A 22,530-nucleotide genomic window follows, 5' to 3' on the forward strand; every position below is an offset into this window, starting at 1 on the left:
TATTTCCAGAAACCCTGACTGCTACCAGAGTAACACCCTTAGCAATGCTTAAAACAAACATGCATTACAGAATCCCATATACAGAGTATCCATATACAGCCAGGTTGGCTGCTGGATAATTCTGCCATGCTGAGTTTTTAAAGAGAAAATGAAGCTGGGAAAAAGTCCAGGAGTTCAAAACATTTGAGCCACAAGATTTTTATTGTCTTATCCACCAGTAAACACCTTCATCTAAACTTATCTACTGTGTCACTTTGTTGACCGGAATTTGGCACAAGAGTGTAGGTGCAATAAAGTCCCTATTCACCAAGTGATAATTTGTGAGTCAGTCATTGAAAAGCTGTGTGTTTTAAGCCATTCAGTTTGTCTTTCTAGTGAGGTGTAGGTGTTCCATGTGTTCTCACGGCATTTGGTAATAAGCCATGAGACACAGATGAAGGAAGCTAGAGAGGGAGTCTAGTAGGATATTGTAAATACTGCACCTCCCACTCGAGGATGGTTGTATGTGTCACTATGGAAGAAATATTTCATTGGTATTCTGCAGGCATTGCAGGAAAATGCTACTATTACAAAAGCCTGGATCATAAATATGGAGGGGGAGGGAGAGAAGGGTTTGAGTCTCACTGTAAGTCTAAAGGATGTTTCTAAACAAAACTAAGCAATAAGGAAATACTGGTCTGATTAAAGCCTATTGATGTGAACAGAAAGATTTCCATTTGTGTCAAATGATGTTGGCCTTGTTCTTTTGTGATTCTGTGCTGCTGTTTGCAATTTTTTTTTTCCTGGAACACAGCAGCAAAATCATCTTTCCCTTTGAAAAGCATTCCTCTCTATCACATTTTAGAAAACATGGGGTTCAAGCCACAGAGGCACAGTATTTCACCTTACCTATAAGGTGCCCAGGGGAAAATGGAGGCAGAGTGCTCAAGACAGCAGTAGTAGCTTCTTATCATTGAGTTTTGACTGTCCAGAAAAGCATGAATACTCTATTTTATTTATTAATGTGAAATTTTAACAAGGAAAAAAAAAATGCCAGACAGAGCCTTCCTCAGGGGTATGAAATTAACCTATGAAATGATCACATGGCCATTTATGTGCCTGTACAACTAAAATTAATGTGGCACAACATACTTCTTTCCTCTTCTGCTTGGCTGAACTTTATTTTCATAGCAAACATCAATTAAATATGAAAGATCAAGCCAATAAACTGTATCTAGCATACTCTGTGATTATTTGTAGAATTTAGTATTTTCCCTATAGCAAAGTGTCACTTTCTAAAAGACACAGCAGAACTCAAGGTTTCTCAAAATAAGAAAGTTGCACACAGAAAATTCTATAACATTATTACTTCTTTTTGTATATGTAACTTATCTAAGGGAAAGACCTCATATTTCATGCTACGTGGGCAAGACTTAAAGCAGTGAAACTTATATTTTCTCAGACAGTCTAAGTAAAGAAGGTAACACTACCTGGGTTTTTTCCTCCTATCATTTTTTCCATGGCTATATTCTCTTGAGGCTGGGAATGCTATCCTCAGCTGGGGCTCTCTTTTTCTACAGAGGCTTCAAGTTAGAACAAAACTGCCTTATGCCAGAGGCATACTCCAAGGTAAATAACTTGGAAGAGTCAGATTGATAGCTTTTAAACATGTTATGTTAATTATATCACTGAAAAGGAAAAGCATCAGGCAAAGTTAAAGAAGTTGTGTGCATTAAACTCATTGCCATCAATGAGTGCCTTCAAATAATGGAATAAGTCATCAGTGAAATAGAATAAAACGAGGATGGAACAGGTAGGAAATGTCCACAGACCTTCTGTTTCCCTTGAGCATTTCTGTTGAGATAAGATTAAATACCAGTTCCCCAAGCATCTTGATGACAAACCCTCTTCAATTTGTCTACTGAAATCGAGGGATCTAGGTTAAAAACTGCTAAATATCATAATTACCACTTAAGACATTATTACAAATATCTTCAAATGAGACTTGATGCTATTCTGCTGAATTGGATCTGTGTGTGCCAGAAGAAGCCACAGCATGGGCCATCTACTTATGTCAGTTTAGGATGTGCCTGTAAAGCCACAAGCTCATGATAAATGGATTTGCTGAATGTTAAATATAAGCCCATCTACACCCTGCCCCCCTCTAACTGAACTGAATTAAGATAAATTAGTCTGACTTGTGTCTAGTCACAGGCTCCGAACACAAAGGCAACTGTGTATGCAGTGGAGCAACAGCCACCAGTGACCTGGCAGATATCTTGGTCTGCTCTGAAGGAGCAGCCACCCTGTTGATCAACCTAGGTAACCAAAGTTTTATTAGTGAGGGCTGGGGGAAGAGTCTAATCACAATCAGTGTCTTGATCTGCAGTTATTTATTGGAATTTTTGAGCTGGATCTTCCTTGAATAATTTTAATTGTTGAATGTCTTGTGTGAAGACTGGGAATGTCTGCAGGACACACTGCTAGCTTCCTTAATAGCCCATTGAATACTTTTTTTTTTTAATGATACATCTAAAATTATACAGACAAGAAAAATAGATGGATTTTTGTTTGCTTGCTTTTAAAGGCAACAATGAGCCTACACAATGCAGAATTAAAATGTTTCCTTGTCTTTAGTAATTACCATGGTCTGATCTACAATTACAAAGAGAATCAATCCAGGCTCCCTCCAGCAGTACTCCTGAAGGAAGATATCCCTTTCCAAAGTATCAGGATCTCCTATATAGCTATAAAGAATTACTCAACTTGCCAATAGATATGAGATTTCTATTGGCATGCCTTGTTCTATTAGATGCAAATAGGTTTTCCATTTACTGGGCACAATATGATGAGATGAGATGAGATGAGATGAGATGAGATGAGATGAGATGAGATGAGATAAGGAGAGATTTGCAGACACTAAATCTCCTCACTGTTGGGAGGTTAAAGCAGACAGTGGGCATTTCAATATAACTTTTTGGAACAAAACGCTTTATTTGATTTTTCTTTTTTTAACATGGTTTCCTGCTGGACTTGTGCAATTTCTCTGACTGGGGCTGCATGGTTTTTCAGGCTGGTAATTATTTATGTTGGTTTTCTATCTCCTCCATAATACATCAGTAGCAAATATTATTAGTAAGCTTTCAATATTCACTTTTAAAGCGTTTGTTATTAATAAACAGGGAGATTTTAATATCTTCCACCTAGGAAGCATTTAACAAACATTAATTACATTTCCAAAGTACCAGAGTAGTGAGGTAGATAAAGATCAGGAATTTACCAAAAAGCAAGGAGACTTGTTTTTTTCTCCCACTTAGCAGTAACCAATGTAGCCCTTGCTAATGTAACATGGGACACAGAGAAGAGTATTCATCTGGATCAGGGGTCTCAGGGACTTTAGTGTGCTTTCCTCTTGAAATACGAGAAAGAAATTCTCTTAAAGAGGCATGTAAAGGACACACCATCATCCCACTGAAATGTGAAGGAATCTTGGTTCAAATTTAAGTAGGACAAGATTTCGAGATTAAAAGGGTGGAATTCATCACACCTATCTTCAATACTCTAAAATTTAGCTGTCAATCATATAGGCTTTCCTTAAGGCTAGGCCAGCCAGTTTTGAACCCTTTTTTAGGGCAGGCAGAAGTTCTTTGTGTAGGCGGTTCTCCCTCAGCTGACTCAGAAATACATTTATATGAGTAACTTACCCTACACACTTTTGACAAACTCAAGTTAGAGAATGTACATCCCACCCCGCATGGCATGCACATGATAGACACACCCCCTAGCAAGCAGCATGGCTGGGATAGGAATTTATGATTTCCTCTTTCTCAGTCTTACATTCAGTAAAATGTGTTATGAGGCACTAAATTCTTACATTAAAGATAATAGAGAAACTGCATTATTTTATTTCTTTCCATTCTCTAAAAAAAAAAAAAAAAAAAAAAAAAAAAAAAGTCATACTGAACCACCAGAAATGTTAAAGAAAAAAAGAAGCCAATGTAATACAAGACCACAGATTCAATGTTATTTCAGTCAATGGGTTCCTGGTAGCAGCCCCAGCTCTGGGAGACCCCCAGGCCTCAATGACCTGCTTTGTTTACCCTGTTTGAGGCCAGCTGAGCTCACAGCAGCCTTGGGAAGGGGCTGCAGGGAGGGAGGAGGGCGGGAAGGAACGAACTCCATCAGCTCCTTGCTGCAAACTCCTGTGTTGTAAAGCCACATCCAAGTGCCGCTGGTATTTCCTCAGCCACCAGCTGCTTCTACCTCATAAAGGGCCTTGATTGCTTTGTTCGCGTAGCCCGGCCGATTGCTTGGCACGCCCATTATTTTTAACGAGGATTGTTATTTTCTTTGGAGCCAGAACATCCCTGTTGGCAGCCACTAACACCTTTCAGCCTAGCTGTATCACATGTCGCTTTAAGCACACTGTAGGTGTAACAGGCGAGCACAATCCTTTCCTCAAAATGTCTGCGCCCTCGCCAATAAAGCGTAGGAAAAGCCGCGTGCGGCTCACACCCAGCTCGGGATGGCAGGAATGAGCACAGAGAGCGTGAGCGTATGCCCGGCTCCTCCAGTCTCAGGGGTGCCACAGAAAGGCAGGAATTCATGTGTGCTCTGGGCCTCTCGGCAAATGAACATTCAAAGAGACTCGCAGAGGTCAAGCTTCGGGGCAGGCGAGTTCACAGAGAGCGCAGAGCTTACATGTGCTGTGCTTGAGAGTGCTTTCTTAACATTTCAAACCTTTCTCACCCCTGTCCCAGGGCCAAACCAAAACCAGCCAGAGAGGCTGAGGGACTGAATGTGCACCCAGAAATTGGGTGTTTGTTGCAATACATTTTAAATGGAGGCCAGAGGAGAGAGTGCCTGGCCCAGTCTTGGCCAGACAGCCGCTCTGGGGTTTGGGCACTGCTCCAGCTGAGAGCAGGGACTTGCACTACCACGCTCTTGGAAGTGCTGTAAGTCCTGGGCTATTGATTATTCTGCAGGCTTTATCCTCACTGTAAAGTTTTCTCTTTGACAGATGGGTTTTTTTCTTTATGATAAAAACCTCTCTGTCAAAAAACTCCCCACCAGTTCTTTCACTAAGACAATCAGTGACTCAAGTCAAAAGAACTGCGATAACCCCAAACCTTAGGACTGAATTGCCTTAATTATATATTACACTTGATAGAGCAATCAGAGTTGCTTTGATTTCGGTTATGAATAGATAAGATCTGTGTGAAAGATTTAAAAAGTCACTCTGTGCCTCTTTTTTCCCCTTTCTCTATTTTTTTTTAATTGACATTACCTTGACATCCTCATGTAAAGTATCACATTCTCTCCCTGGTGTGATTGAACTCTGCTGCTCACAGTTTTATCACTGCAATGGCAAATATTCTTCTTAGTTTAGAGAAAAAATCTTGGCAGCAAAGAAAAGGAAAAAATGGATTTGGAGTACTGGCTCTGGTTAGACATTTATCTTGACTTTAATCTGCAAGCTGAAGTTCCTGTTCTCCTTTTTGTCCTCAGAAGAAAAAAAAATTATTAGAATACAAAATATTTATATTTGGTTTTCAAATCAAATTTAGATTTTCAGTTACCAGATACATTGCTTTCTTTGAAAACAGCTTTAGTCAGATCCTATGATTTCACTACAAAAGGATATGAGAATGCCTCTGTTCAATAGGGAAAATAAGATTAAAGCCTTTTATGAGAGGATGGTGGGTTCAAGGTGACAATGCATCATGATTTTATACCAAACAGAAAAAGCATTATCTCTAGGTCACAGTACTGACTAGCAGCCTGCAAACCATCTCTTTGATACACAAGCCTGGTTTTAGTTATAGAAACATCAAAAAACCCCCAAGAAAACATTAAAAAGAAGATATTGAAGCATCAAGAGAATGTTAACCTGACAGCAGCCAGTATCTTGAAAGTGTATTTCTTAGTTGTGATATTTATGGGTCAGATTTTCAAAATTGGTCTCTATTTTTGATTGCGTCCAGTTTGCAGGTGGAAGTTCAGCATGTGACATAATTCTCAGCTTTGCCTTTCCTCTCTCTCCCTCCTCTTGTACCACCTGGGTGCTCATTCTTTCATAATCAGAATTTCTGAGACTCAAGACTGATGTTTCTCATTTGAAACCCAGGTCTTACTGAGTCATGTTCGGGGTGTGAAATTATGTCTATGTATTTTTGCCTTTAACTGAGCAAACAAAAAGGCACAGCAAGATCATTAAAGATGAAGTTAGCAGACCTCAGACTGACAATAACATAAATTTTTATCAGTACAAGCAATTAAAAACTAAGGACATTGCCAAAGGATGTGGTAAATTCTCTGCCCCTTATCATCTTAAATATAAACTGGATGTCTTTCTGAAAGATTTTCTTGATTTCAGCCACAAACTGGGTTTGATGCAGGAAGTATTGAACTACATTCTACAGTTGGTGTTAAAAAGGAAGTTTGGTAATAAACTAGATTATTATAGCAGACTTTTCTGACCTCAGAATCTCTCCAGAATCTATCTCTACCTTCAGGACTAATTTATTAAAAGCCTGGCTGGCTGTTGCAGGCAATGAAGTATTGCAATACTTCAGGGGTTCTGTGAAAAAGGACTGTTGCCAACATTGCTGACTGCAGTCAGCATTTTCTGAAGATCATAGGAAGTGAAAATACAAAATAAGCATCCTTCTGATTCATGTACATTTTCCCCAAAATGCTTGTTTCCAAGTATTTTTCATTATCCAGCAACTGCACACCTTAAAATTTGAAATAAAATATTAAAAATTAATAACTTCCACTAGCTTATGATGTTTCTTCTCTGTCACATAAACTAGATGTCTAAGAAATATTACTTCTGCACACTAAGTAGCAATGCAACTCTGGCTGTGAAGAACTTGTCTATAAAAGTCTGCTTGCCAAGAAGCATAGCCTAATCTGAAAATACTAAAAGAATCAGCCAATTAGAAAGCTATCAGTACTATAAATTTGAATTTTCATTGAGTTCAAAAATAAAAAAAAAGTAACTAAGTCTTCAGGGCCTGATGCCAAGACACAGTTGGTTAAGTTATTAGACAGATCTAGGTCTACTGCTAACACCATACATGGGGCAGTCTGCTGCTTGCTGCTGGGTTTCGTACCTCACTCGTAGGCTGACTTCTGTAATTTTAACATTTTGCTAATAAAGAGGACAAATGGCATTTCTTATTTTTGGAGCCTCAGAATGTCTGCTACAAAAGGTATCACTTTTTATCCTCTTTGGGCAAAATGGTTGGGTAGGTGACCAACTTCACACCTCTGTGAAAGAAAAGGACAAAAAATATAAAAGGAATCACAGATTTTTTTTGAGATGTCCTCTCTAATAGAGCAGAAAATCTATTGTTAAAATAAGTCAGCTCAGTACTTAATCCTTACTAAAACACCTAGAAATCTGGGACAACTGTAGAGAAGTTCTATACTATAACCTTCTGAAAAAACCTTGAGAGGACTCCTCACAGAAATTTTCCTGCTTTCTAAGCCCAGAGACAAATCAACCATAGAGATATGTGGGGCCTGCCAGGGCATCTGCTCTGGGACCCCTTTTGGTAGCACAGTTATCCTGGAGGTATGAAATCAGCCCTTCTGGTTTCCCTTACCAATCCACAAACAAGAATATTATGTCTATGTTGAGCTGTGCTGCTTTTTTGACTCAGTTAAGAGGGAAAAAGGGAAACATACCGTATGGAAAAGCATTTAAAAACAATCTCTCCCTCATTCTTTACAAAATCTAGAGTGGCTCAAAGGAACAGTTTAGGTTTAGACTTTGCAACAGGAGAATGTGCCCTTTTGGCACCTTGTATGACTTTCTCTGAACTTTGCTAAGCGTTAATCCACTAAGCACATAGTAATGTATTTGGAGAGGGAAAAGGAAAAAAAAAAAAGTTTTTTTTCTGTGGTGACTGCATGGGACTATATTTAAAGAAAAGTCAGTAGTTCTTTCCATATGTTGAATGACATTCAAGCTCCAAATGAGCAGTCATTTTTACCTTAGACATTCATCAAGAATGTGCTGGCAAATATCACAGGCAGAAAAATTTGCTTGAAAAACTGGGCAGATATTTCTATTATTCAATATGCTTTCACTCTTCTTTGCTGTGCTCTTTAAATTAAATGCTATTTCTTTGGCATCAGGGTGCTCCGATTTTACTAGAAATTATCACACTAAATATGCCATATATACTATAAGGGCACAATCTAAAACGTATTAGCTCAGCGGTTGTATCCTTAAATGTCTACAAGTTACAATGTGTCAGGAAATCTGGGTTAAAAGGGTGCCAGAACTGAAGCCTAGTCAAAGGGAAACAGCAAGAGAGTGCCTGCTCTGACAGGCCACTGGATTTTGATTACGCAGTCAGATGTGGTATTCATCCCCTTGATAATGAAAGTTGGGTGGCTGGCTGGAAAGAAAAGGCACGGAAGATGGCTTTTGGTCATTGTCTGAGCTATTCTGGTAATCCTCCTTACTGTCTAACTCGTGTGTTCAGGAAGGATTTGGGCCCGTGGGGTAAATGGAATTGAAATCTCTCAAGAGGAAAAAACGATAAGGAAACAATGTGTACTTGCCAGCATTTTTAGGAGGAGATGTTTAACAAAAGAAGAAGCCTGTGTTCTACATTAGGTTACTGCATTGCCGGCTCTACTGCTTTCTTTGCTGCCTCAAAACGCCAGCTCAAGACAATAGAAAGGCTCTTGCTGTTCTCTCAGCTCTTTGCTGAAACTGTATCAGCTGGATCCGAATATCACCTATCAAATGTCATAATATTGCAAATTACTCACAATTTAATAAATATATATAGTATTTAGAGGGAGATTAACCCTTAATCACATTTCAATTACGATTTAGTGTGGACTGGGACAACATTCATGGTGAAATTAGGAGATAAATCAGCTGCTCTGTAACTTTTTTTAATATCTTCAGAGCTACAAGTCAGGTTTCCAGATGCTCCTTCCCAGCCTGAGTCCAGCATCTTAAACTTCGTGCGGCAGAAGACACTACTGTGAAATTCACAGCACACCAGTTAATTCAAGAGAAATGTAACAGCCAAGTAACTAACATTACTGCAAAGGTTTCTTCTGTGGTAATGTCTCCCTAACACACAGAGAGGGCAAGATAGTTCCCTACTCTGCTTTCCTCCATCCTGTCTGAAGGAAATATAGCCAGCTTTTGAGTCAAAGCTGCTAAGAAGCAAATGCGATGGTGCTGTTGGCACAGAGTGGTGGGGCAGAATTTTGTACCCACTCTCAGCAAATTAAGAAAAAACACAACCCAACTGCCTACCTACGGACAAACAGAGCTGAGTTGGGAAATAAAGTGGGCCAGCCAAGGTACAATTGGCTCCCTTGTACTCAGAAGGGGCAAATGTGCTTCAGGCTCATGCTCACCTTGGTCCTGCACCCTCCACTTTCTCTCACCTCCTTTCCAAAGGGGTGATCCAGGTTCACAAGGTTGCACTTGTCCTGCGAAGCCAGAGGCCTAACACCAGAATGTACTTCCACCATGGCAGTGTGTGGAGTGCTGTTTGCCATTTGTATTTATCTGCACAAACCTTCCCAACCAGTTTTACAGTTTAGCTCAAATCACTGTAGACTGTGACATTTAATATCAAATGCTCTTCCAATGTTCCCACATTAATAAACACAAACAATGAATCCTCTCTCTGTTGTAATCATGATTTCTGGCAGCATTTAACAGTGCATATTATTATGACAGTATTAAGAATTGGTACAGCTTCATGCAATTCTGGAATATATATCCAAAAACTAATTTACTTGAGTTGTAATGTTAGGATTATCCTTCTGTCTTTCACGACTGATGCTTCATCTGGAGAATGCTTAATGTTTTCTTGTCAATGAGTGTTAACTCAAATGAATTATTCCAATCTGTTTGCTTTGTCCCTTTCTAACAAATGCAAATTATAATTAAAAAGGAAAAAGAAAAGGAAAATGCAAACAGCATTGAAAACCTGGTATGACAACACTGTGTAGATTTCTCTACTCTTAAGTCCACATCAATAAGCAATTTAACAATAGAACTCTTAATGGGAGGCTAACAGATGAAATTGTTGTAGAGCAGATCCTTGGATGGAATTTTTTCTTTGCCCACATAATTGCATGCAGCCATCCTTGTGTGAAATCCCCCATCAGATGACAGGGTTTGTTGTATGTAAATTGAAGACTAAATGCTTGGTAGCACCTTTCAGCTCTGCAATGCTGGAAATGAGTTTTTTAATAGGAAATTAGATTAGTAATATTTTAGTCAACAAAAACGCAGAAAATTTCTGCATAAAGATGAGAAAATTATTCATGTAAACTGACTTTAAAAAAAAGAATGAGCAATTGTTAAATTCTGTACCCTACTATTCATAAAAAATTCTGTGCATTATTTCGTAAAAAAGAATGAGGTGTGCAAAGACAAATTATTTCTACTTTGCTGGCTACAGTATTGACTGAGTTTTTGACTAGCAACAGGTTGCATAATTTAGTGGTTTCAATTTTTAATATTATGTTATTCACTTCTCAAAGTGAGGAACAATATGTGGAAAATTGCAATTAACTCAGTCCAGATTATAAACCAGATTTCTGCAAATCATCAACCAGGCACTAAAACAAGACATTGCCATTTTCAGTCCCTGTTAGGCTGCAGTGGATTATATTAACCTTCAGTGAGTTTCAGAAGCCAAAGTGAGAAAAGACTTCTCAGCCTTAAACTTCCTTTGCAAATGCAAAAGTGGTTCCTCACGTGTAAATCTGCCTTCCTTTATAGCTGATAGCCCAGAAAACAATGGATCACGTAGTAAGAAATTATCATTATTATTAATTATTAAAATGCTCTTGCAGTTTAGGCTGGACCACAGAGCAGAGCCTGAATGTGCCACACACTGAGAAAGCTGAGGAAGACATGTGTCACCAGCAGGAAACAACAGACGGTTGGTAGAATGAAGCAAAACACACATCACCACCATGAGATGCAAAGTTTTAGGCAAAGACATTCCTGTTCCTTAGAATCTACCTGGCTACATTTGAACTTTTACAAAGCTTTGCATTTCCTCCTAAGGAAGATATAAAATGTGACGGGTACCCAAAGGGGGTCTCAGACTTGAGTATATTCTAAGTGGTAATAAGAATTACATTGGTGTAGCAGTGAAAACTAATGTCTTCTCCAGGTTTCTGAACACAGGTGATAATGGTTTTGGGCTCCTGGCAGAAGGCTGCAGCTCCTGAAAATTTCTTAAAATCCCTCTAGATAGTTTGCAGTCTTCAAACAGTGACTTCGGGAATGTGTCTCCTATTTCCACTAGAAATTTCTTTCACTCTCTCTAAAAGCTTTAAAGAAGTGGCGCCTTAGATAAATTAAGAGACCTGAGAAAATAATTTTAACTGTAGCAAAAGCCCTGCAATATGGTCTGTACTTATAAATGAGAATATAATTATGACTACAAATACATCGTGCACCCGCTGCAAAATTCCATATATACCAACTTTAATAAAATCTTTTCACATCAACTCTCCCTCTGCCACCAATGATTCACTAGCTTTTATTACCAACAATACTATTCTGTTCTATAGATAAAAAATAAACACAGCTCCTTGTCCCAAGGATGACAATCTAAACACACCCCAGGGAAACCCACAGAGGAAATAAGAGAGGGACAGTAACGTTTGTCGCCTTGTTAATTCACATCTTATGCGCTACACAATAGAGTGACTCTCTAGGAGAGTGGTGAGTTTTGTGCTGAGGTTACTGCTTTCTAGTTTATTCCTTTTTATGCCTTTGGGGCAAAAAGGAGAGGAAAAGGGAACCAAATCCCAGTGGCTGTAACAGTGAAAAGAGTGTAGGGGAAGTGGAGAACCTTGTTATTCACATTTTACACCTCTCTCTCACTCTTCATTTCTTTCCTTAATTTTCTAAGACAAGGATTACACCAACAAGCAGATTAAAATCGAATACCTGAAGATATTATCAGCTGTGGCTGTCATCTCTCCCTCCCTGACAGATGTCACTGCAGCCACTACAGTGAGAGCTCAATTTGTGAATGTAAGCTCATTCTAGACTTCAGCTGCTGTAGGATGTGCATCTGAAAACAAAGTTTTGGGAGCCTATTTGCAAGGGAAGTGGGTCCTGGCATCCTCTGGAATGGTGAAAGCAGCTTCCTCTTCCATCCATCTGCCTTTAAACCACAGTCGTGTCAGTTTGAGCTCTGAAACCATCAGGCAGAGTGATACATCTAAGGAATTTTGTTTTTTTTTTCACAGTAGACAGACCACAGTGGGCATAAATATCCAAACTTCCCCTATTTTTTTTTCTTATAAAGATCCTGAGCTTGATGTTTTTCTTCATCTCATTCAGAAAGTATTCTGTCCAGTCCGTGTAAATGCCTAAGAAGTGTGCATTGCACACAGAATAGAAATCAAAGCCATTTTCTTTAGTCTGCTTTTGTGCAATCCCAACTCAAGCTTCCAGTCCCAATTTTTAGAATTGATTAAAGTGTAAATTACAAAAGATAATACTACTCCTAAGGAGAGAAAAATACTAAAATCGGTTTACAAATCTAAGATAGAAAATTCAATCACTGGAAAGAAGTAGCCTAGGATATGAATGAATTGCATGTCATTTAGAGAAACAAATAAATGCAACAGAATTAAACAGCAGATGTAAAAGAGAGTGTGATGCTGATACAAAATAGAAGAGATTACAAGGAGGCATGAAACAATGACCATATGCATCAAATCATAGTTGTTTTCTGCACAGATAGGACAAACACTGAAGAAATGCTACAAGTTATTTTTTGAAAAGGGACATGAATTAAAATAACCCAGTCTGTGCCTCTCCCATATACACACAGGCACACACACAAACCCTACTTTCACAAAGTCTGCCCCCTCTGTGGATTTCTAACCTTCACCCGTCCTCCGCCATGCTAAAGTCAAATTTTAAATTGAGTCTGGAAGGCTAGGATGGAGTGGTACAACAGCAGCATAAGAAATAGATGAGGTTTTTTTCTGCATTTGTGTTCCTGACAGATTCCTTACAATGCTTATTATTAGCTAGACTGAGGGCTTGGGAGAGAAAGATGTAGAAACAGTCAGGCACAGCAAATAGAATTAGGAAATATTTTGAAAACAATCTTGCAAGCCAGGACATGCAATAGCCAAATTCACTTTAGGTCTCAACAACTCAAGTTCAAAGGTTTGAATTACTCAAGAATATCCTATGTTTAGCCAACACTGCTAATCTGGCACATCTCTTCCTTGTCTGGCCAAACCCTTCCCTTCTCAAAATACCCAGAACAGATAAATGCAGTGTTACAGATACCCATTAACGGAGAGAACGTGACCGAAACAACAGCGTAGCTTTGAAAGGCAGGCCATATATCTACAGTCATGGCCACTTATCTACAGTCATGATGGGCTTAAATTTTGTTTTGTTGTTCTTCCAGCTGTTTGCCAGCAATAAATGGCAATTGTACTTTTCAACCATGTTCAGCTGGGCTCTATGCCATTTTTCACTGTTTTTGATGGCAGAGTTCTCAAAGACATGCATTAAACTATCTGGCCCATGCAATAACTCACTAGGGTTGCACTCATGCTTCCAAGGAGGCCCATAAGAAGAGGGGAAATAGGTTTTTTGAGAAAGGCAGCAGTATTCTGCATTAGTAATATTGAACTTTCCCAAGGAATTTCAATAGCATTAACAAATTATTTTGATAAAATACAGGAGGCTTTGCAGATGGTTTTCTCAGGGTTTCAACAGAGCAAAATGTGCAAGATGTACACCCACTCCTCGATGTTGTGAGCTCCCTTACAGTCTGTCCTGTGACCATTCTCAAACATACTAATGTTACAGACTTAATCTCATAATGGTAATGCGTCCACAAACAAATTACTGCAGTAATGCTGTTAGCTCAATTAACTTTTGAATCTATTCACTAGGCAGAACTAAAGGTCATTTTCTATTAAAATATCTCCCTCCCACTTCCTTATCACCCTTTGCAACTTATGGGAGTTAATATTAGAAATCCTGTCTACACTATGTCAGGAAGAAGACAGGGTGACAGAGCCAGAAAAAGACCTTATTCTTTACTAACATAACACAGACACGGCCCAAAGAGAACATCTGCCTTCTTTCATGAACACATCTAATTATGGTAAATTGTTAACACCTTGAAGAGGAGTTTCATAGAAGAGTAAACTTTAACATATGCCATCCTCACACATAAAACATCCTGTACTTCATACTTTTCCAAACACATGCCCTTTTTCCTACAGCAGTTTATCAAAGGCCTTGTTTTGAAAAGGATTTCAACCTGCTTTCTATTCCTGTGGATCCATTTTTTTAGCGCTTGCAATTATTTGCCAGTGCAAATAAATCCGTAGAAATGTCAGACTATGTAATCTGGGAATACAGTTAGGAGATGAGACAGCAAGACCTGCAAAACTGCAAATTCAATTATTTCCCCACGCCCAAATGCAAGACACTACAATTTAAGTCTTATGGAAAATCCTGCCTTTACTTTATTTGGGCACTGAAAGCTGCCTGTCCACCCTACAGCTCTTGTTGCTGTTCCCCTTGAGATCCCACACGAAAGTCACAGTGAATAATTTGACACTATTATTGCCATGGCAACACCTTGATGTCATGCATACACAGAATCATGATTGACATTCCTGCAGTAACCAACAAAATGAGAAATGAGGGGAAGAAGGAGAAAACCAGACTCAGCTCCAATACTAATGGGGGAAACAGAGGATCATTGGCACTGTAAATATTGCTTTATTCATAAATCTGCCTTCTGCCATTTTTCACCATGCCAGCATTCCTGTGAAGGGCTCCCATCAGACCCCAAAACACACACAAAGTGCAGAGGGGGCTCTTAACACATGCCTGGATTTGGCCAGATTGCAGTGGGTGTCCTTCTGACAGTGCTCTCCTTGGGCAGAGGACTCCATGATACAGCACAGAAAATATTTGCTGCAGAGGTTAGTCTTAAAAATGTGCCTCTTAAATGTCATAGGTATGGCCTAAAATAACACAACACATTAAACCATGTGGGTTTTGCCTCTGAGGACAGTCTTCAGGTGCTCAGCTGGGCTGTAAACTCCTCTTTTATTTTTTCTTTTTTTCCTTTTTCTCTTTTTTCTTTTCTTTTCTTCTTTTCATCTTTTCTTTTCTTTTCTTTTCTTTTCTTTTCTTTTCTTTTCTTTTCTTTTCTTTTCTTTTCTTTTCTCTTTTCTTTTCTTTTCTTTTCTTTTCTTTTCTTTTCTTTTCTTTTCTTTTCTTTTTTTCTTTTTTCTTTTCTTTTTTCTCTTCTCTTCTCTTCTCTTCTCTTCTCTTCTCTTCTCTTCTCTTCTCTTCTCTTCGTGTTCACAGGATGACACACACAAACCATTAGAAATAGTATAAAACAACATCTGTTAGGAATTTTTTTAACTCAATGTCTGTAGCAGTTTTCATAGGGGTCTACAGGCAATACCAAGACAAGGATGGAAAGAGCCTTTTATTCTAAATTTCATATGTACAAGGAAAGCCATTTTACACAGTTTTGTAAATTGTGTAAAAAAGCTATTGTCATCCAACGTCACTGTGCTTACACTAATAAGTTTTAAACATGGAGTACATTATTAACAACAAAAACTGTTAACAAACAGGCTTAAAAGACACAGATATGTGTGCTGATATTTCACATACATTCTAGAAATGAGTTGGCGCAAAAATAAAATGTGCCGGTAAAAAAAAAATAGGCTTTTTTAAAAATCACGCAATACATGATTTTTTTTCTTGCTTTCTCTCTTTTTTTACACAATATGCTGAGATTCATTCTCAAGCCTTTTCACATCAGGATTTGCAGGCACTTCAGCAACCCAGCTATATTTTTTACAATACATGAAGTTCAGACCAACAAACAGAAAAACAGCTGCTGCAAAAGAAATTCTTATATCCCATATGCACATTCAAATATTACTCTCTGCTAGAGCAATCATTTTGCTTTAGTAATTTTTGGATACTGACATGTTTTCAGGATGATGTGTAACAGTTTGTCTCCACTTATCTCTCATTCATGTACTTAAAGGTTTCTTTTTAATGTAGCATCACAATGCAAAAATATGGTATATGGAAGCGCAACGGAAATTGTCCACAAAGCTCCACAATGTCTAAAAAAGGGAATTGTTCTCTTTACAGCTATTTGATCCAAAGAAAAACTTTCATTTCCTCTGCTCTTGCTTGGAGCTATCTCCAAAATTTGTCCAAAGACTACTGTTCATCAGATGAGCTGACATGACACCCTCCCTAGTTCTCTTCCTAGATACAAGTGTCATATGACCAAATTTATTTAGAACCAAAGCAAAGCAGAACTCAATAGCATGCCTGTTCATAATTTCCCATCTTTAATAAAATAGTAAAATATACTTATCAAAGGTTTCCCTGTGTCTGTATAAATAATCTCTCTCCAGTTATTTCATTTGTAATGGACTGTGCATTAAGATTATAAGGCAATTGGAACAGGATTCTCAGGATAACTGAAAGCTTAATATTGTTTTCCTCATGAGTCAGGATAAAGGCTTTTTTAATAAGCTCAGAGTGGGGAGAGAGAGAAAAAAAGAGTGCATATGTGCATAATAGAAGAAGGATAGTTTTTCAGCATATAGACACTTAAATATTAATCAACAAAGACTGGTAATGACTCCACCATAAAACGTATCAGAACTCCAACTGCAATTCAGAGTAGAGCTCAGCCTTATCCACTCAAGAGTGATATGTACACCTCCTTCTGACCCGAGAGAAATAATAAAGGACATGTCAATGCTTACTTCAACCTCAAATTCATTAATTTTATGCCACAAAGCTGCGTGTTGGTGTAATAAGTCACTGCAAAGTGAAAGACATTACAACAAATCCTAGGAAAAAGCCATCGACAGCTATGGGACTGGGCTAGGGACTGGGAAGGCAGGGGCAGCACTGCTCACTTCCGCTCTGATTGTCAAATGGTGGAACGCCCTTCCATGGATTCAACACTCGGGACAGAACGGCAAACATGTAAGGCCCACCAATGCTTTGCCCAGATTTTCAAAGGCACTGAAATAGAAAACGGATATATTCCTTAGTACCATCAGTGTAAAAAGTTTTCAAAATATAAGTCTTTATATGAAAATGTTCCTTATTGCATGGTAAGTTGATCCTCCTTTTCTTCACCTCAAGAATAAAACGGTCTTCCCTTTTCCGGTGTTTGCAATCTGTTCAGCCTTGCTACCTGAGATGGTGAAGGCGGTACATCTTGTCTGAAAGGACCTTTAGGAGGGGTATAATTAGGGTCCTGAATTTTCTTATACGAGTCATAGTTGCTAGGTCCTTCAGAAGAAGTTTTTTTTTTCAGTTGTTGTTCTTTCCGCCTCTGCTCTTGACGGAGCAGTTCTTGTGTTTCTAGCATCACCCTGGCGTTAAAGCCGTGTCCCCCCATATAGCCATTCCTGGATCCCTGGTAGCTGGAATATCTGGGATTTTCCTTCGCAGTCTGGAACCCTTCTCCAGGAGAATAACTCTGCTCCCAGGAGTCTTGAGATACAGAACTGGCATTTTTCCTGCTTTGCCTGAAAAGAAAAACGAAAAATGTTTTTAAGACAAATGTTCTTGTTCACCTTCAACTGCTATTGACAGCAATCACTGGAAAGAAGGCAGCTTCTGCCATGCCATCAGCTTTTGCCCAGAGATGGCATTCTCTAGAAGTCACTTTCTAGAGTCACAGCTCTCTTCTGCCCCAAAATGATGTCTCTTTTGTTGGGAGAACATTTCCTAGAGAGCAGAACTATATTTTTAGGCCTCTGCAGGAGGAATAAGCTATAATACCCCATCCAGCTACAATTACCCTCATGTTCCCATGAAAAAAGTGTTACAATTCAGTTGCAGACTAGGAAAGACCATAGGTGTTTCTGTGCTTCCTAAGAATGCAGGTAACAGTCAGCAGTTGTAAAGTCACTCATGAAATATTTGAATCTAGACCGACACTTGATTAAATATGCAACAGGCAGACACTTAAAACACTTGCCTAACACTGCACATGTCAGAAGATAAAGCTCATTACTGAGAGGTAGTTCCAGTTTCTTCCTCCCATGTCCAGAACTAAGGAATTTTTTGCTATAAGGAGTGTTTCCCAGTCTGCTATAGTTTTCATAAAAGAAGAGGCAGAGATAACATGTTTTGCTTATTTTTTGGCTCCAGGGAGTAGATAAATAGGCCAAATGCACATAGGAATTACAAATTCTTATCTCTTTCCACAATAAATCACCACATTATTTTGAAGACAGATTATGATTTTGAAATAACTTTAATTTACTATCAAACTGCTAGATGCTTGTATGAATTTAAAATAAGATTGGTGGTGATAAAGTAAAACAATTTTGTGCTGCAGCAAAAGAGATACCCACTTTGAGATTAAAATTAGAGTATGAGAATCAAGCAATAAAATAAAATATATTGCAACATAAATCAATAGGAAAATAATTTAGATGTTTATATATGGCTTGGTTTTTCATGTCATCACGTATGATGACAGTGTGGCCTCATCCAATGAATATGCAGCAGAGAGACTGGAGAACTGGAAAATTTTTCTACCATTACTAAAAGTAAAAAGTCACCTAATGTTTTGCAATCTTCCTTCCATATATATAATTTGAAAATTACCATATCTACCTTATATCATAACTGATTCTGAGGTCTCTGGATGAAAAATATTATGCAAGATATATGTGAATTATTGCAGAAAAAGTTACAAGATAATGTAAATTCTTACAAAATTTTTATAGTTGTTATTGGTAATCTCATATCCAGCTTTGCCAAAGCAACAATGCTTCTGAGTCATGTTTTATCACTCCCTGGAACAAGAGCAAATTGAACAAACCTCTGTAGGCTACGAAACTGTCAGGTTCCTGATCTAGAGCAAGATAAATTTTAAGTAATAGAAAATTAACATGGAGTCAAACCCTGCTCTTACAGTTTCACATGGGACAGAGGATGACTAGTTGAACCAATTTAATTTACTGACTGTGTTCTGGTACTTGCTCAAAATTAGTTGGCACACTTTCCCTGTCTTTCTGGGAAGTTCCTTTAAAATTGACTGAAGAGTTTATTTGCCTTCAGTACTACAGATTTGAATGTGCAAAGGGGAAAAAACAGGAGGCTCTCAGAGAATTCACAGGATGAAAGGCAACAAAGCTCAAGAATGAAGCCAGTGTACAAACTTCAATCATTACAAAGTCATGGTTGCAACATTAAGCTTGGGACCTAGGTTTGAAAGTTAACAGGAAGATTTCTTTAAAGATCAGTCACAGTGTTAGGAACAGTTTGTAAAGCTGGAGAACTCAATGCCCCTGGTTGTTATTAGGAGTATTTTGGTATTTACAGTGCTGAATGTTAGCCTTGCAGTTCTGTCTGCTCTCAGCACAGCTGAAACACCGGGAGAGCTCAAACTAATCCATTAAATTATCATTAATTACAAAGTAACATGCATTGCTAGATTGCTAGCCATTTCTCATGTTAAAAACCACCTTGAGTAAAGTTCTCAGTAACTCTTTTCAAAACAAGCATTTCAATGAGCCGTTCTATGATCTATTTTTCATATTTCTTGTTGATTAATTTTTTTGCAGATTAATTTTCACCTTTGAATTCCCTTTTAATTTCTGCCACTGAACAGCACTGCAACTGATTCCAACTTTTAAATGCTAACAGCAATTGTGAACAGAGGAAGCAAGTTTTAAAACTATAAATGAACATGATTGAGTGGGGCAAGCATAACTGAAAGTGAATTTCTCAGGAGAAACAATATGGCATTAATAGGTGTGGTCACTTCCAAAGGAAGACAGAGATAAAAAGAAGAAGAAGGATACAAAGATTTTCAAGATGAGAAACTAACAATCTCAGAAAACACAGGAACTTCACATTTTCCTTACCCACCTTCCCAACTTAACAGAAAAATTCTACACTGAAAAATGTTAAAGCATTTGAAAATCTGAAACTGTTTTATTTTCAATGATGCTGCTAAGATAAGAGTTCATGGCTAGATAGCTTTGCTATAAGGCTTATATTTGTTTCCAAAAAGAGTTATACCTGGTAAAACATATCTTGTCGTAACAATTTTTTTTCCACACCATTTCCACTCAAGTCATGAAAAAAGAATACAGCCTTATTGGAAAGCAATTTGACACTAAGTTCTGTTGTAAATTATTCTCCATTCAACCATTGCTGATATTTCACAATGCAAAGAGTATTTGCATAATGCTTAATGATGAGAGTTAATTTGTAATACAAGCTGGCTAAACTTCTATTAATTCTTAAAACTAAATATCAAGTAAAAGCCATTTTGCCCAAACAACTAGTCCTTTAAAACATCAACTATTTAAAAAAAACATAGGTTTGTTTACATTAAAAAAATTATTAATTTTCAGCATTCTATATCTATTAAAAATTTATATATGCAAACTTGAAGACCTCTGATTTCTTGGATAATTTTCTCCGTTCCATATTTTTTTGTTGGAGGTCTTAACATTTTTTTCCCTTTTAATTTTTTTTCCATAGTAACATCTCAAAGATAGAATTTCTACCCAGTAAGGAATTAGGCAACAGAAAAAAAAATCATCTGACATATCAAAATGGGACACCTCATGTCATGCTCAGGAGACTTTTGTAATTGCAGAAAATTAAACTGGATGGTGTCCCACAAAGAATAGGTTTGTTTTAATATTTCAATTCTTTTGGGTGCTGAATGTCATCAAATTCCCCTGAAATCAGCTCTGAAGAAATTCTCTGAAGCAATTCTCAGCTACCACATGCTCTCACTTAAGAAATTCTATGCCTCTTCCACAGTGAATACATTCCACCTGATATCAATACTGAACAAAAGTGTCTGCATGAAGTATGACATTTTCCTTCACAAATGAAATTAGCTGAAGGCTCCCAGGCACGAGCAGCTTCAGAAGTTCCCATACCTGGGCAAGGAGCTGTACTGGCGCTGGGCTTGCTGGAAACTCTCTCGTTCCTCCTGCCGCTGCCGCTGCATTTGGACCTCTACGGACACGGAGTGCCTGCCACTCTGTGAGTACGTCTTGGTGTTTGGCTACAAAACAAAAAATGAAAGTGTCTCAAACAAAGCAGAAAAACACCCACAAAAGAGCTAAAAGAGCTATTATTTAAGTTGCTATTGTACAAATACAGCGATACTTGTTTTAACAAGCAGTTCAAGCAGCTCTTACACAATTAATTAGGTCAAATTCTGACCCATAACAGTGGCCTGTGCTACAAATTCTGTTTCTGACCTACTATTTCTGAGATGTGGGAGCAAACAACCATCTAGAATGGGTTATGCTTTTATGGCAACGCTGTAATTTAAATTAACTCAGTGGAACAGATTTTCAGACTCTAAGTTGGCCTAGCCATGCTAATGCTAAGTTCTACGTCCCTCTAAGGATTTGAGAGGGGAAGGAGCACAGCAGCTCCTTTGAACCTCACCAATACACTCAAGTGATGCTCTGCCTTAGTGGAACCATCCTATTTTGGCCCAGAGACTGGGAAAACATTTTCTGGTTCAATACAATCAAGTAGATAAATTCAGAAAGTCTCGTGTGGACAATGAGGACTCCTGTATCTCTGAGTAGGGTCTTAATGAGGTGACAATTTGAAACATTGAAGCCAATACTAAGAGCAAGTGAAAATAGATGGTCTTCCTGACAATAGAGAGTATTACAGGTCAAGATCTGACAGAATGGCTGGATTCAAACTTTGGAACATGGAAAAGTTTATTTTTGTAGAGATATCTATCATTTTCTTCAGATTTTGTGATTTCATTTTGCAAAATAGTGTGTCACAAAAGTCAAAGAATGCTATGGGCTTTTCTATTGCTTTACTAATAAGGTTTTGCCTACAAAGAAACGGAGCATTACTTTTTTTCTCCTTAAAATTACCAGCACTATTCAAAATATGCAAGTTTAAATATGGGGGTGTTAGGGAGCATAACCACTTGTCTGAGCCTGGGACTGAAACACCTTGTCTCAGACTTACTTTTAAAAGCATGTTTTGCCTTTTTATCTCCTCTTTTCCTCAAAACAAACATCACTTTTTTTTTTTTTTAATTATAACTTCTGCAGCAGAAAGAGATCTTAATGGCTCACAAATATATGCAAGAGAAAAGGCTTTCCAAAAGCTTTGCACATGGAAGACAAGTTTTAGAAACTAGAGATGTCATTTGTGACTTCAGTGTCTTCCTATAGTCATGTACCTGCAGGTAGCCAGAAGCAACAAGCTTTAAACAGATGTACAACTTTTAGAAACTTTGTTATCAATGAGAATGCACTTCAGACAGAACATCAGTCCCAGATCAGAATTAACAGATATAATTTTCCCATTAAAAGAAGATTACTGGTTGAAAGAATCACAATGTGAAAGCACAGACTAGGAATAACAGTGAACTCATTTAAGAGAATCCTGAATGTAACAGTAATGTCTATTTCAGAATAGGTTACTTTTTACTCTGTAAAAAGCTCAGTAAAACA

The 22,530-nt window shown here is 38.0% G+C and overlaps 1 protein-coding gene across 14 annotated transcripts in view; it reads right to left on the reverse strand.

Moving 5' to 3' along the window:
- Positions 1 to 15,476: 15,476 nt before the first annotated feature.
- PARD3 (par-3 family cell polarity regulator) overlaps positions 15,477 to 22,530 on the reverse strand; it is a 445,891-nt gene continuing 438,837 nt past the window's right edge. For all 14 annotated transcript variants that reach the window (XM_068173465.1, XM_068173476.1, XM_068173422.1 and 11 more), the window contains 2 exons: positions 20,971 to 21,098; positions 15,477 to 17,580 (listed from right to left, as the gene is read on the reverse strand). In XM_068173465.1, coding sequence (XP_068029566.1) covers positions 17,187 to 17,580; positions 20,971 to 21,098 — 522 coding nt within the window. In that variant the 3' untranslated portion in view covers positions 15,477 to 17,186. The remainder of the gene's footprint in view (positions 17,581 to 20,970; positions 21,099 to 22,530) is intronic.

This window comes from Anomalospiza imberbis, chromosome 1 (genome assembly GCF_031753505.1).
Source record: "Anomalospiza imberbis isolate Cuckoo-Finch-1a 21T00152 chromosome 1, ASM3175350v1, whole genome shotgun sequence".
Lineage (NCBI taxonomy): Eukaryota > Metazoa > Chordata > Aves > Passeriformes > Viduidae > Anomalospiza > Anomalospiza imberbis.